Source organism: Leucoraja erinacea, chromosome 38 (genome assembly GCF_028641065.1).
Source record: "Leucoraja erinacea ecotype New England chromosome 38, Leri_hhj_1, whole genome shotgun sequence".
Classification (NCBI taxonomy): domain Eukaryota; kingdom Metazoa; phylum Chordata; class Chondrichthyes; order Rajiformes; family Rajidae; genus Leucoraja; species Leucoraja erinaceus.
Window position 1 is genome coordinate 2,530,331 of NC_073414.1, and position 18,407 is coordinate 2,548,737.

Below are 18,407 nucleotides of genomic sequence, written 5' to 3' on the forward strand. Positions count from 1 at the left end.
AAGATAATAGATTGACAATGAAAATAAAAAGGAGACATACAGTTTCAGATAAGGAAAGAGGAGCAGTGATATAATAATAATAATAATTATTATTATTATTAGATTATGAGAAGGAATGGGTGACATTTCGGGTCGAGACCTTTCTTCAGAAGGTACAATACAATACAATACAATTTATTTGCTGTCATTTGAACCTCAAATATACTAGCTAGCTCCTCTAGTATTTTTGGTTTAAACCAGCATCTGCAGTTCATTTTTGTGTCTATCTTTGGTTTAAACCAAATATAATAGCTCCTCTAGTATTTTTGGTTTAAACCAGCATCTGCAGTTCCATTTTGTGTGTATCTTTGGTTTAATCCAAATATAATAGCTGCTCTAGTATTTTTGGTTTAAACCAGCATCTGCAGTTCCATTTTGTGTGTATCTTTGGTTTAATCCAAATATAATAGCTGCTCTAGTATTTTTGGTTTAAACCAGGTTCTGCAGTTCCTTTTTGTGTCTATCTTTGGTTTAAACCAAATATAATGGCTCCTCTAGTATTTTTGGTTTAAACCAGGTTCTACAGTTCCATTTTGTGTGTATCTTTGGTTTAAACCAGCATCTGCAGTTGCATTTTGTGTGTATCTTTGGTTTAAACCAGCATCTGAAAACCAGCATTAAACCAACCCCCACACTGCAGCAGAGCCACTGTTGTGCCGCTGCCGGTCGGAACGGCTGTTGAATGTTTAGTAGAGTGTTAAATTTGTTCATGATACATGTATTTTTATTTCTATTTATTTTTTCATGCACACTGAATGGACACTGGTTGAGCAACGTTTTTTTTGTTTCCTCTGGGTATGCGAATACTCAGGAAATGACAATAAAGATATACAATCTGCAGCTCCTTCTTGCACACTTGACTCTGACCTACTCTTTTTTTTTTTTTAATTTCAAAATAGACTTTATTCATTGATAAATATATACAATTCCTGAACCATTCAAACAAACAAAATTCATCCGACATTTTCGGAGACTATACAAGTTTTTTCAGTACAATTTTTTTAACATTTTTCAAATTTCACCAAACAGTCCCCCACCCGTGCCACTCTGTGGCCCCTGTCCAAGTAATAAATATATACAGTGTTTACAGTGCGAAAATCCCATTTGACATTTTCACTTCCACAAATAATGTCCCCCACCCGTGCCACTCATGTGGCCCCCTGGCGTGGGATACCTTCCCTTAATTTAATTTTAATTGGCAGACAGGGAGAGGCTTCAGAGGGTAACCAGGACAGCGCAGAGGATCATTGGTTGCCCTCTCCCCTCCCTGATGGACATCTACACCTCCCGCTGCCTTAGCAGGGCAAAGAAGATCACCAAAGACAGCTCCCATCCTGCGTTTGGACTGTTCGCCTTTGTCCTGTGAAGGCGCTATTTGTGCTTCAAATCTTTACAATTTTACTCAGGAATAGCTGCTTCCCGAGCTTTAGAACCATAAATTCAAATCCACACATGGCTGACACACCGCCCAATTTCGTTGTTCCATCTGTATGTTATGTATATGGCATGTAGCGCCGTAGAAATTTGTGTGCACCTATTCCCCCCCCCTATCTCAAGTAATTTTGTTTTTTTCTGTTTTTGTTTGCGAAAATAAAATTTGTACATATTCACTGAGTACGAATAATGTCAGTTTCACTGTACATGTATATTGACAATAAATGGCATATCAATTTGAACTACTCCATCCAGCATTGTGTGTCTATTGACATTTGAAGGACAGGTCCCCATGCCCATCCCCCCCCCCCCTATCACGTGACGAGTGGCGCGGCTTCAGAGGGGAGGGAGGAAGTGACGAATACAGGGAGCGGAGGGAAGTGACGCAGCGCTGGGAGGGCGGGAGGGAGAGCGAGGGGGGGAGGGGGCGAGCGGGGTCAGACATGGACAACTCAGCGAAGGAGCGGGAGGCGCTGGGCCTGGTGGCCGAGGCGGAGCGGCGCGTCCGCGGGGCCAAGTCCTTCATGGCCTCCCTATTCGGGTGAGAGGGAGGCGGTGGCGGAGGCGACTTCCGGGGGGGGGTGCGGGGAGAGAAGAGGGAGACAGACGTCCGACTGCCCCCTCCCCCTCCCCCCCCATATTGTTGTGGGTGCCCCCCCCCCCATATTGTTGTGGGTGCCCCCCCCCCATATTGTTGTGGGTGCCCCCCCCCCTTATTGTGGGGGTGCCCCCCCCCTCCTATTGTTGTGGGTGCCCCCCCCCCTTATTGTTGTGGGTGCCCCCCCCATATTGTTGTGGGTGCCCCCCCCCCCCCTTGTTGTGGGTGCCCCCCCCCCCCTTGTTGTGGGTGCCCCCCCCCCCCCCATATTGTTGTGGGTGCCCCCCCCCCATATTGTTGTGGGTGCCCCCCCCCCTTATTATTGTGGGGGTGCCCCCCCCTTATTGTTGTGGGGTGCCCCCCCCCCTTATTGTTGTGGGTGCCCCCCCCCTTATTGTTGTGGGTGCCCCCCCCCCCTATTGTTGTGGGTGCCCCCCCCCTTATTGTTGTGGGTGCCCCCCCCCTTATTGTTGTGGGTGCCCCCCCTTATTGTTGTGGGTGCCCCCCCCCCTATTGTTGTGGGGTGCCCCCCCCCCCCCTTATTGTTGTGGGTGCCCCCCCCCCCCCCCCCTATTGTTGTGGGTGCCCCCCCCCCCTTATTGTTGTGGGTGCCCCCCCCCTATTGTTGTGGGTGCCCCCCCCTTATTGTGGGTGCCCCCCCCCTATTGTTGTGGGTGCCCCCCCCCCTTATTGTTGTGGGTGCCCCCCCCCCATATATTGTTGTGGGTGCCCCCCCCCCCCCCCCCTTGCCCCCCCCCCTTGTTGTGGGTGCCCCCCCCCCCCCTTATTGTTGTGAGGGGTGCCCCCCCCCCATCTTGTTGTGGGTGCCCCCCCCCCCTATTGTTGTGGGTGCCCCCCCCCTTATTGTTGTGGGTGCCCCCCCTTATTGTTATGGTGCCCCTGTTATTGTGCCCCCCCCCCCCCCTGTTGTGGGTGCCCCCCCCCCCCCCCTTATTGTTTGTGGGTGCCCCCCCTTATTGTTGTGGGTGCCCCCCCCTTATGTGTGTGGGTGCCCCCCCCCCCCTTATTGTTGTGGGTGCCCCCCCCCCTTATTGTGTTGTGGGTGCCCCCCCCCCCCTTATTGTTGTGGGTGCCCCCCCTTATTGTTGTGGGTGCCCCCCCCCTTTATTGTTGTGGGTGCCCCCCCCCTTATTGTTGTGGGGGCCCCCCCTTATTGTTGTGGGTGCCCCCCCCCCCTATTGTTGTGGGTGCCCCCCCTTATTGTTGTGGGTGCCCCCCCCCATATTGTTGTGGGTGCCCCCCCTTATTGTTGTGGGTGCCCCCCCCTTATTGTTGTGGGTGCCCCCCCCCCCCCTTATTGTTGTGGGTGCCCCCCCTTATTGTTGTGGGTGCCCCCCCTTATTGTTGTGGGTGCCCCCACTTATTGTTGTGGGTGCCCCCCCCTATTGTTGTGGGTGCCCTCCCCTGTTGTGGGTGCCGGGCCCTGGGCGGGCCACAGCTGGTCAATGAGCCCAGACCGAAAGGGTGGGGCAGTGGTGTGGGGTGGTACAAGAGAGGGACATCATGGTGGTGATGTGGGTGGACGTTGCTTACAGTAGCGTCGGGTGGGGGAGGGGGGTGCGAGTCGTCATTAGTTTACATTCTGATGGAGGAGGAGGGGTGGGGGGGGTGTGGTGAAGTGTTGTTGATGTGCGATGTGTTGTGTAGGAAGGAACTGCAGATGCTGGTTTACACCGAAGATAGGCACCACGAAATGCTGAAGTACTTCAGCGGGTCAGGCAGCAAGAAGTCTATAGAAGGGTTTTAAGCAGATTGTTGTAACATATGGTTGAAATCCTTTCTTTCCAGTGAAGAACTACACTAATCACATCAGTGTGTAGAAGCTAAAATGCCTTGTGTTTTTCAGACTTAATTTTGTGAAATTAAACACCACTTGCTCCCAAGGGTGTCTCTATTTACTGAATTGCTCGTGAACAAGATCAAGTCTATCACGGTTCTTTGTAGAAAATACATCGCAGTCCATTTCTATTACTCCTTTCCCATAATCATGTAGAATGTTTTGTCTATCCAATTTTCTTTTGATAGCCCTTTTATTTTCCTTTGGGGGACCTTTGTTATTTTCCAGCTTGTAACCTGTCCATGTACTTATTTTTATAAGAAAACCAATTTCCTCTCCTCCTATGTAGGAAGGAACTGCAGATGCTGGTTTAAACTGAAGATAGACACACAGCTGGAGTAACTCAGTGGGTCAGACAGCATCTTCTCCTTATCTTTTGCTGATCACTGAATATAACCTTGTGGTGCTCGAGTCATTCACTGATGGGACCAACATTGGCACTGTTGGTGATATGGTTGCATTAAGTCACCGTAGTTACTTTCAGCAGTATCTAAACCATGATGTTTAAGAAGGAACTGCAGATGCTGGAAAATCGAATGTACACAAAAATGCTGGAGAAACTCAGCGGGTGCAGCAGCATCTATGGAGCGAAGGAAACCTGTCTGAAGAAGGGTTTCGGCCCGAAACGTTGCCTATTTCCTTCGCTCCATAGATGCTGCTGCACCCGCTGAGTTTCTCCAGCATTTTTGTGTACCTTCTAAACCATGATGTATCGGTCCACAGACTATCTTTCGCTTCAAAGCAAACAACCCCAGTATTTCCATTCCAACATTCATCATCCATGCAACCATTACAGTCTGAAGAAGGGTCTCGACCCAAAATGTCATCTATTATTTTGCTCCATAGATGCTGCCTGTCCCGTTATCTTTCTCCAGCATTTTTGTCTACCAACCATTACAGTAAATCTTTTATGCGCTCAAAGACCCAGAAAACCTCCAGGTGTGGTGACTAGCTTTACTAGCTGTCTTTCAACTCCTATCCTGACCCTTGGTGCTATCAATGTGAAGTTTGTATGTTCTTACGATCACAGGAGATTCCCCCGAGTGCTCTGGCTACCTCCCATGTGCCAAAGAGATGCAGGTTGGTAGGTTAGTTGGCCACTAAACTGCCCCGGGAAGTTTCTTTCGGAAGTGTCAATGGAAGAGGTTGGTTTGCGTTATGGTTTAGGCCGCGTCTACAATTTCTTGCGGTTGTAGATGGCGCTGTTCCCAAGCCATGCTGTGATGCATCTCGCTAAAAAAAATTCTACGGCACATCTGTAGAAGTTGGTGAGAGTTGTTGGGGACATGCCGAACTTCCTAAGCCTTCTAAGGAAGTAGAGGCATGGGTGTGCTTTCTTGACCATTGCTTTGATGTGGCTAGTCCAGGATAAGTTGCTTATGATATTTACACCTAGCAACTTGAAAGCTCTCAACCATTTCTACTTTGGTGCCGTCAAGGTATGTGTATCACCTTGCTTCCTGAAGTCGGATCACTCCTTTGTGTAGGAAGGAACTGCAGATGCTGGTTTATACCGAAGATAGACACAAAAAGCTGGAGACGCTCAGTGGGTTGAACAGCATCTTTGGAGAAAAGGAATAGGTCCCTATCTCCTTTGTCTTGCTGACATTGAGAGAAAGGTGGGTGTCTTGACACTAGGTTATGAGGTTCTCAATCTCCTTCCTGTAGTCCGTCTCCCCTTTATTTGATATTTGGCCCACTACAGTAATGTATTTGTAAATTGAGTTGGATTTATGTTGGGCTGCACAGTTGTGAGTGTATTAGGAGTAAAGGGGGCTGAGAACACATCCTAGCGGAGAGCACTGGTGATGAGGATTGCAAGATGCGGGGCGGTCATTTAAAGCTGATGTATGTGGTGAATCCCTGGAATTCTCCATAGCAAATGTAAAACCATTTGTACTGAGCCATTGGGCAGTAAACCCCCCTACTCATCTGTTCCAATAATGAACTGTTGGTGCCAGCTCTTGCTACTGAGTCTCAGCATCTGCCTAAGTCAGGAGGTCTGAAATATCCTCAATCATTTCCTGTTTTTCTCCCTTTTAGCATGCTTTTTTTTGACATTTGTTCTAATCTGTTGCTCAATGTCAAAGTATTACTGCAACAAAAGGGTGGCATGTGATTCTTAAGAACAGCACATTTTCTTCAAGCATTTTGTAGTTCTAAGTAAAATGCTTTGTGGTGCCTTGCTATCAATTGTTCTATAGAAATGCATAATATTGAGGTTAAGGAATCTCTCCCATCCTTTACTTTCCTATTTGACTGGTGTGGTAATGTTCCTTGTAATCTCAACCAAACATGAATTTTCTCTTCCTTTCTTTGAACAAACCTTTGACTCACCAAGTTCACGCTGACCATCGATCAGCTGTTCTTGTTAGTTCCGCTATCCCATTTTCTCATCCACTCCCTACATGGTAGGGGGAAATTTTAGCAGCCAATTAACCGAGAAACCCATGTGGTCACAGGGAGAACATGCAAACTCCACACAGATAGTAGCTGAGATCAGGATTGAACTCTGGCCTCTGGTGCTGTAAGTCAGCAGCTCTACTAGATGTGTCACTCTGCTGTCCCATGTCTCTGAGGGAGCCACGCTCCAAAGATATACAGGTTTGTAGGTTGATTAGCTTGGTATAATTGTAAATTGTCTCTAGTGTGTATAGGATAGTGTTAGTGTGCGGGGTCGGAGCGGACTCGGTGGGCCGAAGGACCTGTTTCCACGCTGTACCTCTAAACTAAACTAGTCGTACAGCATGGAAACTAATTATTTGGTCCAACTTGCCCATGCTGACCAAGATACCCCATTCACACTAGTCCCACCTGCCTGCATTTGGCCAATATCTACTGTTCTGTGAATACGCCACATTGTAGAGCCAAAATCTCCCTTCAGATCTTTGTGTTAATTCAAAGTATTTCACTAACAAAGTACTTTTGAAGTATAGCCACTGTTGGAATGTAGGCCCCCCCCCCCCCTTGGTCATGACTGACCATGGGTAATGCATCCTGGTTGGATGCAAGCCTGGGCGATACCATATGGAGGCCCATGCAGCACGTCCCCCTCTCCACGTCGCTGATCGATCCAAAGGAACAGCAGGGCCGTTACAGTTTACCACCAGCACCGTCGCAGGAGCTGCCAAAGTGAGGTTGTACACAACGACGAACTGCCTTAGGGGCTCTGACTCCGGATTTTCTTGAGGTTTACTCCTGGAGCCTTTGGCCATGACTGGATATGGCCACTAGGCAGTGGAGGTTTTAAATCAGAGTTTTCCCTCTCCTAGATGGACTGATGAGCCCCATCTGCCCAAGGCTCGAGGGGGCGGGAGCGTCTACCCTTCCCGTGCAGGTCTATAGCACCTGCCCACTGCCCAGGATTTGTAGCCCTTAAAAGAGCCGTTTGTTCTTGGTGGAGAGGTGGAGTTTAGGCGCGCTCCCTATGGATGCGGCGGGCCAGTTGGATGTCTTTGGGCATGATGGTGACTCACTTGGCGTGGGTTGCGCACAGGTTGTTGTCCTCAAAGAGCCCCACCAGGTAAACCTCGCTGGCCTCCTGCAGGGCTAGGACGGACGAGCTCTGGAAGCGCAGGTCTGTCTTGAAGTCCTGAGCGATCTCCCGCACCAGACGATGGAAGGGTAGTTTGCGGATGAGTGGCTCGGGGGATTTCTGATAGTGCCGGATCTCCCTGAGAGCCACGTTGCTGGGCCGGTAGCGATGAGGCTTCTTCACTCCGCCCATGGCTGGAGAGCTCTTTGGAATATAGTAAATAATAAAAATGATGCACAGACAGCTGTGTGTTTTGCACAGTAGTCCGAATGTGGCTGGATGCTCTACATTGCAAGTTGCAAAGGAATAGAGGATGGCAAGAATGCCAGAGATCTCTTACCCTCTGGAATGAAGTGTCTTAAGTTTTTAACATCCATCGAAGTAAAAACATTGTCTCCGTAAATTCTTAACGGTTATTAACAGAACCAGAGTTTATATACTCTCGTTGTTAATATATGATCCAAACCATGTTACTCATTCACAATCGTGTAGGAAGGAACTGCAGATGCTGGTTTCATCCGAAGATAGACACAAAAGGCCGGGGTAACTCGGGTGCCCTGCTGAGTTACGCCAGATTTTGTGACTAATTCACAATCCTCAGTCTTTGCTTTCTTAATGTGGGATCTAGAGACATTTTTCACATCTTGATTTTGAATGAATGAATATCTTTTTTTATTTCGAATGATTTTGATCTTTCATTTTGTTTTAGAGGGTCTTCAAAACTGGAAGAAGCATGTGAATTGTATTCCAGGGCTGCTAACATGTTCAAAATGGCAAAGAACTGGAGTGGTGAGTGCAGATACTAAATACTCCTTTCACAATTGTTCTGATCAGCGTCTCTAACAATGAATGAATAACACGTGTATTGCCTGAATTGAGTTTGTAGAAATGAGATCATGTTTGGATCAGGCATGCCTTGCCAATTGTGCGTTTGCCCATGTTTCAAGAGCTTTTATCTGTTATAGGAACCAAAACAATGAAACAATGACTTTAGAGATACAAAGCGGGCCCTTCAGCCCACCGTGTCCGCACCGACCAGTGATCACCCTGTACACTATCCTACACACACTGGGGACAATCTTACAACTTACTGAGGCTAATTAACCTACAAACCTCTATGTCTTTGGAAGAAACTGGAGCGCTTGGAGAAAACCCACGCGGTCACAGGGAGAACGTACAAACTCCGTACAGGCAGATCCTGTAGTCGTGATGGTACAGGGGTCTCTGGTGCTGTAAGGCAGCTCCTCCACTGCCACCCACAAATAAATTCTTATTTGCTGTATCTTTACAGTCAGTCCCCCCCCCCCCCCCCCCCCCCCCCCCCCCCCCCACAACCTCCAGCCTTCAAGAGACAACAATCCAAGTCTGTCCAACCTCTCCCTGTAGCTAACACTCCGTCAGACTGAAGAAGGGTCTCGACCCGAATGTCGCCCATTCCTTATCTCCAGAGATGATGCCTCACCCGCTGAGTTACTCCAGCACTTTCAAGTCAAGTCAAGTTTGTGTCTACCTTTGATTTATACCAGCATCTGCAGTTCTTTCCAACACCCGGTAATCATCTATAAAGGGGCCTCGTTCTGGTAAACCTCCTCTGCCCTCTTTCAGTCTTTCATATCCTTCCTGTAATGGGGTGGCCAGAACTGCATGCAATACTTCAAATGTGGCCTAGCCAAACTCCTATAAAGCTGCAGAATGGCAAGAATCTTTTTTGAAGTGTATATGTCAGCTGCCACTTCCACTTAGCACAGTTCCTTCACCTGAAAGAACAGTTAAGTGAACCACACAAACATGCTGGAAGAACTCGACTGATGCTGGTCTTGACCCGAAACGCCAATTTAACCTTTTGCCTTCCGAGAACTCTTTCGACATTCCTTTGTTTGTTCCTGATTCCGGCATCTGCGGTTCAGTGACCTGCTGGTTTTCAACTGAGTAACAAGGCAACCTTTTACAATATGGCTCAAATTGAGAGCTTTATCAAAGCACCTGCTTGACTGCCTCTGTATTTGAATTCTACTGGCAGCTCTCTGCAGGCTGGCTTTTATTTTGTTCTATGGGGAAGGCAGATGGTGTGAAACTCAGTTGACAGCCACATTAATCTAGCGCTGTTTCAGATGGCTTTGAGAAATAGTCTGGTTAACACAGCCTGGCTCATTTAATCTGTCCTGTGTTGCGTGCGTGTGTGTGTGTACTTGCTACATTTGCAATTGTTCTTATTCTGCTGATACCCACGCGTGATGCTTTGTCTTCAGCCGCAGGCAATGCCTTTTGTGAGGCGGCCAAACTCCACCTGCACTTGCAGAGTAAGCATGATGCTGCAACAAACTTTGTGGATGCAGGAAATGCCTTCAAGAAAGCCGATCCTCAAGGTAACTTTTACCCCATATTTAACTTGCAAGTATTTGTCAGGAATGCCAAGCAAGACAAATTCTCAGCAAATTGACCGTTTTCCTGAAATAACTCTCAATAGCATTGTATTTACAATGCACTGTGGAATCAATATCAATTTACAAACTTTAGAGATACAGTGCGGAAAAGGGCCCTTCGGCCCACCGAGCCCGTGCTGACCAGCTATCGCCCCTTACACTAACACTCCATTACACACTAGACACACAGTTTACAATTTTACTAAAGCCAATTGTTCTTGGGGAATGCAATTATTCCACAGTTTTAAAATATCTTTTAATCAGGATGCTTATTTTTTACAGACTAATAGATTCCCTAACTAATATTTAGTTAAATCGTGCACCAGAGGCATATTATGAGGCAACGTGGGGCTGATTGCAACTGGCAAATTGCAACGGTGAATAAAGATCGCTTAATTGGGTTATGCATTTTTTAACTGATGTTAAATCTGTTTTCTCCTCTAGAGGCCATTAATTGTTTGAACAGGGCTATAGAGATTTATACAGACATGGTAAGCAACTGTTGTCGAGTAAACATCAAATCTATTGCTTGCATATTTGAACTTGCTTTCATTGTCCCAGTGGTTTGCAATGAGTCCAAAGTCCAAATCTGATTAATGTATCAATATCCCAATCTGAATGGAGTTCTTATCCTGAGACAACTGCCCTGTGTTGGAGCTTCTTAGTATTAGAGATACAGCGCGGGAACAGGCACTTCGGCCCACCGTGTCCGCACTGACCAGCGATCCCTGCACACACTAGGAATAATTTATACTACGTCAATTAACCAACAAACCTGTAGGTCTTTGGAATGTGGGAGGTAACCGAAGATCTCTGAGACTACCCATGCAGTGAAGGTACAAACTCTATACAGACAGCACCCGTAGTCAGGATCGAACCTGGGTCTCTGGCGCTGTGAGGCAGCAACTCTACAACCGCACCACTGTGGTTGTGTACTTTCCAGTAACGGAAATGGCCTCAAAGTTTGCCCTGTCAAACTCTTTAAATTTTCTTTCTGTGAGATCACCCTGATGGCAGCTATGGCTGTTAGCTTTTTCAACAGGGGATTCCAAGTTTTGGATATTCTTTCTGTTCTGATATCCTGAAACTAGATGTTATTGCATCCCCCGTTTTCCCCAAGTGCTGACGTGTGTGCGTTTGTGTTTAGGGCCGGTTTACAATTGCAGCAAAGCATCACATATCGATAGCCGAGATCTACGAGAGCGAGCTGGTGGATATTGAGAAAGTAAGTATCCGAGACACTCTAAAACTTCTGCAGATGCACCACAGAAAACATACTAGACACAAAATGCTGGAGTAACTCAGTGGGACAGGCAGCATCTCTGGAGAGAAGGAATGGGTGACGTTTCGGGTCGAGACCCTTCTTCACACATGGAAAATATTCTGTCGGCTTGCATCACAACTTGGTTTGGGAGCAGCACTGCCCACAACTGTAAGAAGCTGCAGTTATGGATGTATACCAGTCTATCATAGAGACTAAACTCTCCACCATTGACTCCAGCTACATTTTACTGTGGCTTAATGCTGTCAGTTTGTGAAATTAGTTTCAAAAATGCATGATTTTAATAATTGTATTTATGATTTCAAACTGCTCCAGTCTTCATTGTGAAATATCTCGTGTTATGGGGGGAAATTCTTAACGGGCAATGTGTCTGTTCCGACCAAATGTACTCATTGACATGCTGTTATTTTTCAGGCAATCGCACATTATGAGCAGGCAGCAGATTACTACAAGGGTGAAGAATCCAACAGGTTAGTGACACGGTCTCTTTATTTTAATGTAAGTGGTTTAATATTTATGATCTGGGCATTTGTATATTCTCTGGTGTTCCTCACTGTCTGTTTGTGACTGCAGTTTGCAAGTGTAAGCATTCGGGTTCAGTTACCTCCCTCCACTCAGTCCGTCTTCACCTACCTGATCTCCCGGTGCCTCAGCAGTTCAACTCCCCCTCCCATTCCCAATCTGACCTTCCTGTCCTGGGCCTCCTCCATTGTCAGAGTGAGGCCCAGCGCAAATTGGAGGAACAGCACTTCATATTTCGCTTGAGTAGCTTACACCCCAGTGGTATGAACATTGACTTCTCTAACTTCAAGTAGCACTTGCTTTCCCTCTCTCTCCATCCCCTCCCCCTTCCCACTTCTCCCACTAGTCTTACTGTCTCCGACTACATTCTATCTTTGTCCCGCCCCCTCCCCTGGCATCAGTCTGAAGAACGGTCTTGACCCGAAACGTCACCCATTCCTTCTCTCCAGAGATGCTGCCTGTCCTGCTGAGTTACTCCAGTATTTTTGTCTATAGAAACATAGAAATTAGGTGCAGGAGTAGGCCATTCGGCCCTTCGAGCCTGCACCGCCATTCAATATGATCATGGCTGATCCGTTTATTCAGTTACATTTTCTATTTTTTGCAATTTATTGAAATGTTTATATGTAACTGACTCAAAGATCAAAGCGTGCACAGATGTTTAAAAACATTCTATACATTAGTTCATATGATTATTATAAAGGTGCAGATGTTCCATAGAATGTTCAAGAGTGTATTAAGCCTATGGATTGATTTATAGACATATAGCATGGAAACAGGCCCAACTTGCCCAAACCAGCCAACATGTCGCATCTACACTAGTCCCACCCTGCCTATCCCAATAAACCTATCTTATCCATGTTTAAATGTTTCTTAAATGTTGCAATAGTATCTGCCTCAACTACCTCCTCTGGCATCTCATTCCATAAATCTGCCACCCTTTGCATTTATAAAATATTTAAAAAACACTCTCAGATTCCCATTAAATCTTTCACCCGTCAAGTTAGACCTATGTCCTCTGGTTCATGATTTCTCCTACACTGGGCAAGAGACTCTGTGTCTACCCGATCCATTCCTCTTATGATTTTATACACCTCTATAAGATCACTTCTCATCCTCCTGAATTCCAAGGAATAGAGTCTTAGCCTACTCAACTTCCTATAGCTCAGGCCCTCGAGTCCTGGCAACGTCCTCGTAAGTTATTTTGAATTTGTGTCCACGGCTTTATTGCTAAAGGAATTTCTTTTGCTCTTTAGTTCTGCGAATAAGTGTCTATTGAAAGTTGCCACATACGCTGCACAGCTAGAACAATATTTCAAAGCCATCGAAATATATGAACAGGTAAGTGTTTGTTTTTGCGTGGGTGATATTTGCCTCCCAGCTGTTCATGCTTTAGCTGAGGGAACCTGAAGCTCATCCTTCAACTGAACTCAAAGACAAACAATTGTCAAGGGAAGAAACAATGCTGGAGTAACTCAGTGGGTCGGGCGGCATTCTGGAGAACATGGATAGGTGATGATTTAAGTCGGGTCCCTTTTTCAGACTGATTGCAGGGGAGGGTGGTGGGGGGGAAGAAACCTCGAAGAGTGGAGGGGTGAGTCAAAGCATGGCAGGACATAGGTGAATACAGGTAAGGAAGGGGGTTATGATAGGCAGATCGCTGGGCAAAGGCCAGCACAAGGTGTGAGATAAAAGGATCAGAATTGCAAATTGTGAAGCTGGAGGATTGGCAAGGTGCGAATTGTTTAGGAATGTACATGGAGGCGGAAGGGAGAGATGGGTGCAAAGACAGTCGGGGCTCGAGAGGGAGGGTGTTTATGGTGGGGGGGGGTTATTTTGTCGAGCTTGCCTAAAGTTTGTTACCAAGCAATTTTCAGTTTGGTCTGAGCCGTTGCAAACATCTAGGATGTGCTTTGAGACCACACAGAATGCAAGGTAGATTGGTAATTCGGCAGGCAGACAGCATCTGTGGAGAACACCGAAAGGTGACATTTTGGATCAGGACCTTCTCAGACTCGGTAAACGCTTCAACTCAGTTAGTACCAACTCCCCCTCCCATTCCCAATCTGACCTTACCGTCCTGGGCCTCCTCCATTGTCAGAGTGAGGCCCAGCGCAAATGGGAGGAACAACACCTCATATTTCGCTTGAGCCCCTTACACCCCAGCGGACTGAACATTGACTTCTCTAACTTCAAGTAGCCCTTGCTTTCTCTCTCTCTCTCTCTCTCTCTCTCTCTCTCTCTCTCTCTCTCCATCCCCTCCACCTCCCTAGGGACGACAGATGGCGCAATGGGCTAAGTGTTCGGCTGGCGACCGGAAGGTAGCTGGTTCGAATCCCGCTTGGAGTGCATACTGTCGTTGTGTCCTTGGGGCAAGACACTTCACCCACCTTTGCCTGTGTGTAAATGTAATGTAATTATGTGAAGCACTTTGGGGTCAATGCAAGTTGACTAAAAATGTGCTATATAAATAAGATTATTATTATTATTATTAGTTCTCCCACCAGTCTTACTGTCTCCGACTACATTCCATCTTTGTCCCGCCCTCTCCCCTGACATCAGCCTGAAGAAGCTTCTCGAGCCGAAACGTCACCCCTTCCTTCTCTCCGAAATTACCTATGGTCACCAGCTTGTTGCAGTCTGGGTTTGACTGTGCAAAGATTGCCATGTTCGCTGGTCTTTACTTCCTGTCCTTTCGTTTTGCATTCCATGTACATTCATGGCTTAATACCTACGGTGAATTTGTACTTGTCTGCGCCACAGGTAGGCACAACAGCCATGGACAGCCCACTACTCAAGTACAGTGCGAAAGAATACTTCTTCAAAGCTGCTCTCTGCCATTTCTGTGTCGACGTGTTAAATGCTAAGGTACGTGAGTGTTGAAGTCCCTCTGTTTGGACAGGAGTGCAGCAGTGCAGTTAATGGAACTGCTCCCTTGGATCCAATGCAACCCTTGGGTTCAATCCTAACCTCTGCTCTTTTGTAGAGTTTGTACATTCTCTCTGCCTGCAAGGGTTTCCTACCAGTGCTCCAGTTTCCCCTCACTCACTAGTCAGCTACTAAATGTTCCCTAGTATGTAAGTGAGTGGTGGAAACAATGTGAAAATGTGGGGATTAGTGTAGATGAGCAATGGTCAACATGGACAGAGTGGTATATGACTATGTGACTAATATTATCATCTGAATGATTTAGTGCGGCACTGGGGCGCAGAGGTAGAGTTCCTGTCTTACAGCGCCAGAGACCCGAGTTTGATCCTGACTACGGTTGCTGTCTGTAGGGAGTTTGTGACTACAAGGGTTTTCTGAGAGTGCTCCCACACTCAAAAGACACACACGTTTATAGGTTAATTGGCTTCCACAAAATTGTAAATTGTCCCTAGTGTGTGTAGGATTGTGTTAGCGTGCGGACTCGATGGGCTGAAGGGCCTGGTTCTGAACTAAAGCATACATAATCTCCTTCATTGTCCACTATATCACCAATTTTGATGCAATCTTTTAATACTATCTTTTTTTCTCAAATTTATTTGTGTATGGATTTTGTGTCTATCTTCTGATTGAGAATGGTAGTGGTTTGGTTTGCTTAACATAGAAACATAGAAACATAGAAATTAGGTGCAGGAGTAGGCCATTCGGCCCTTCGAGCCTGCACCGCCATTCAATATGATCATGGCTGATCATCCAACTCAGTATCCCGTACCTGCCTTCTCTCCATACCCCCTGATCCCCTTGGCCACAAGGGCCACATCTAACTCCCCCTTAAATATAGCCAATGAACTGGCCTCAACTACCCTCTGTGGCAGAGAGTTCCAGAGATTCACCACTCTCTGCGTGAAAAAAAGTTCTTCTCATCTCGGTTTTAAAGGATTTCCCCTTTATCCTTAAGCTGTGAATTAAGCTTAACAGAATAGGCATTCACTTTGTACCTTTTTGTAATCTCTCTGCCCGAGATTGTCTTTACCTCGTAAGAATAGTTTTCATCCAGAAATCTTTCTCATTCCACAGTTGGCTGTAACCAAATACGAGGAGATGTTTCCAGCCTTCTCAGATTCCAGGGAGTGTAAACTTGTCAAGAAACTCCTGGATGCTTTTGAAGAAGAGAATGTTGATGCCTACACTGATGCAGTAAGTGTTTTGAGATTGTAGCCAATATTTCCATTGCACCAAGTGACTTATGCACATACTGAGAGTGAAATAAGCAAATGTTAGAATATTCAGCATGTGTGGAAAAATTAAACTGCTAGTGTTTCATCAGATATAATCATTTGAACTGAAATGTTATCGCATTGTGTTCCTAGGAAATGGTTTGATATCTTGGACAGCAGTGTCTGAACTGGGAACAGTCTGGTTAAACATAGAAACATAGAAAATAGGTGCAGGAGGAGGCCATTCGGCCCTTCGAGCCAGCACTGCCATTCATTGTGATCATGGCTGATCGTCCCCTATCAATAACCCGTGCCTGCCTTCTCCCCATAATCCCTTGACTCCACTAGCCCCTAGAGCTCTATCTAACTCTCTCTTAAATCCATCCAGTGACTTGGCTTCCACTGCCCTCTGTGGCAGGGAATTCCATAAATTCACAACTCTGGGTGAAAAGGTTTTTTCTCACCTCAGTCTTAAATGACCTCCCCTTTATTCTAAGACTGTGGCCCCTGGTTCTGGACTCTCCCCACATTGGGAACTGTGGGCCGAAGGGCTTGTTTCTATGCTGTATCTCGAACGTCTAATGGCACTGGAGTAACTCATCAGGTCAGGCAGCATGTCTGGAGGATGGGCTCGGTGACATTTTGGGTCTGGACCTTCATATTGATTGCAGTATCGGGCGGGGGAGAAAGCTGGAAAACAGTTGGGGTAGAACATAATCTTGCAAGTGGAATTGGAAGTGTTTGAACATTTGGGTGTCAGAGGTCATGGGGAGAAGGCAGGAGAATGGGGTTAGGAGGGAGAGATAGATCAGCCATGATTGAATGGTGGAGGAAACTTGATGGGCCGAATGACCTCATTCTTCTCCTCTATCACTTATGATAAGTGGTGGGTGGATATAGATGGGGAGAGTTTTAATTGGCAGGTGGGTGGACAAAAGACAGGTGAGAAGGAGACATGGGTGACAATGCTTTTCACTGTACCTCAGTACACGCAACAATAAACTAAACTGAACGATGGAATGTAAAGCCAGAGGGAGGGATATAGGCAAAATGGGGTGGGGGGGAGAGAAGAAAGGGGAGCAGGACAGTGAGAGAAAATGATGTGCCCCACTGTGGAGGGCCACACAAGTCAGTGCTTTAGTGATGATTATGAGTTTCTATTTGAAAGTAAATCTTTCTCCTTGCAGGTGAAGGAGTACGATTCCATCTCGAGGTTGGACCAGTGGTTGACGACAATGTTGCTGCGAATCAAGAAGACCCTTCATGCAGAACCGACTGACCTATGTTAGGCAGAACTGTTAACAACAATCTCTGGTCAAAATCTGAAAGGAGGGGGAGGGATGGGAACAAATGGTTTTTGATTTTTTTTTTTTTTTTTTTTTTTTTAATCTGCAAATTGAAACGTGAAGATGCATTCCAGAATTGGAAGCGTTTGAACATTTTTTTGCATTTAAGATAAATATTCTGCTTGCAGGTTGGACTATAGTAAGCTGTAATTTTTGATGCAACCATAATTTTTCCCCCAACCATCCTTTGTCCTCTCTCCTTGCAAGAGTTCTCTGTATAAATGCAAGTTGCCCTCTGTGTGGCTTTAATGATTATTATATTATAACTGTAGCAATATAAACTAATCCAGGGTATAGCATGAAGATTGGGCGAGTGCCTCGTGATCATCTGGTTTGCTCTGCTCGGGTTAGTCTTCCTGCGTTTTGCTCGTAGGTCTGGCGCTAGCTGCCTTGCAGACCCTTGCTGAAAATATAGGACCAGATCAGCCTTGGCTACGATGCCTTCTGCAGTTGAACAGCTGGCCATTGTTACCTTGGGTTCCCCCAGGGATCAACCAACTCAAAGTAAATATAGTTTTATTTCTGGAGGTCGGAGGGGAAGGGGGAAGGAGGTGTGGATGTAAGTAGGTCAAAGGGTTTTGGAATATGTTAAAACTATTAGGCAAAATATTTTAACCTGAATTTCCCAGTCTATTTGATTCATCAGTTGTACACTTAAGTTATTTTGGGAGGGGTTTTATAGTAGCACTTGTCACAGGTGTGTGGGACATGTACGCTGTCTAAATAAGCCAGCTAAAGGTCATGTATATTCACTGCACAGGTAGCCAGCCAAGAGGGAGGTTGTTCCGTGTTTAGCTGAACTAGTTGCACCCATGTATAAATACACATTATAATTTGCCAACGTATGCTAGATCTGAATATAATAATGGTATAGCATGAGTTGCGAGTGCCACCTTGTTGTCGTTTTAGCTGAGCAGACCCTGTTTATTAGCACAGCTTGGGCCATTAATTTGTAATTTCAACCAACTCAAAGTAAGATTTCTCTGAATAAATACCCATGTGTAGTTGTGGACCCTTGTGTGAATATTTAAAGTGTTTTTAAGCTGTTTATTCTTCAGAGAGAAGGGTGCCATTGTAAGACCCATTATTGAAATTCAAAATTGCAAATGCTGGAGGTCGATCAAGCGACACTTTACAAAGGAATGCAGGCCACACTCAGCTGAGTTCCAGATATTAAAGATATTCTTTCCTACCCTAATAATAAACTGCTTTTGGTATGGTGGTAACA

The 18,407-nt window shown here is 46.1% G+C and overlaps 1 protein-coding gene across 1 annotated transcript; it reads left to right on the forward strand.

The window, feature by feature from the left end:
* Positions 1–1,888: 1,888 nt before the first annotated feature.
* LOC129714120 (alpha-soluble NSF attachment protein) lies at positions 1,889–18,009 on the forward strand. Its single transcript, XM_055663604.1, has 10 exons — positions 1,889–2,014; positions 8,174–8,253; positions 9,714–9,830; positions 10,332–10,378; positions 11,035–11,112; positions 11,584–11,639; positions 12,948–13,032; positions 14,455–14,559; positions 15,694–15,813; positions 17,021–18,009. The coding sequence occupies exons 1-10, from the start codon at positions 1,917–1,919 to the stop codon at positions 17,120–17,122; spliced, it is 888 nt and encodes a 295-aa protein (XP_055519579.1). The 5' UTR covers positions 1,889–1,916; the 3' UTR covers positions 17,123–18,009.
* Positions 18,010–18,407: the final 398 nt, after the last annotated feature.

Bases quoted from the DNA above. Each gene is read 5' to 3' on its own strand.
- LOC129714120 (XM_055663604.1), top strand. From the start codon at position 1,917: ATGGACAACTCAGCGAAGGAGCGGGAGGCGCTGGGCCTGGTGGCCGAG. The intron at 10,379-11,034 runs GTAAGCAACTGT...GTTTGTGTTTAG, and splicing joins TAGAGATTTATACAGACATG to GGCCGGTTTACAATTGCAGC. The intron at 11,640-12,947 runs GTTAGTGACACG...TTTGCTCTTTAG, and splicing joins AAGGGTGAAGAATCCAACAG to TTCTGCGAATAAGTGTCTAT.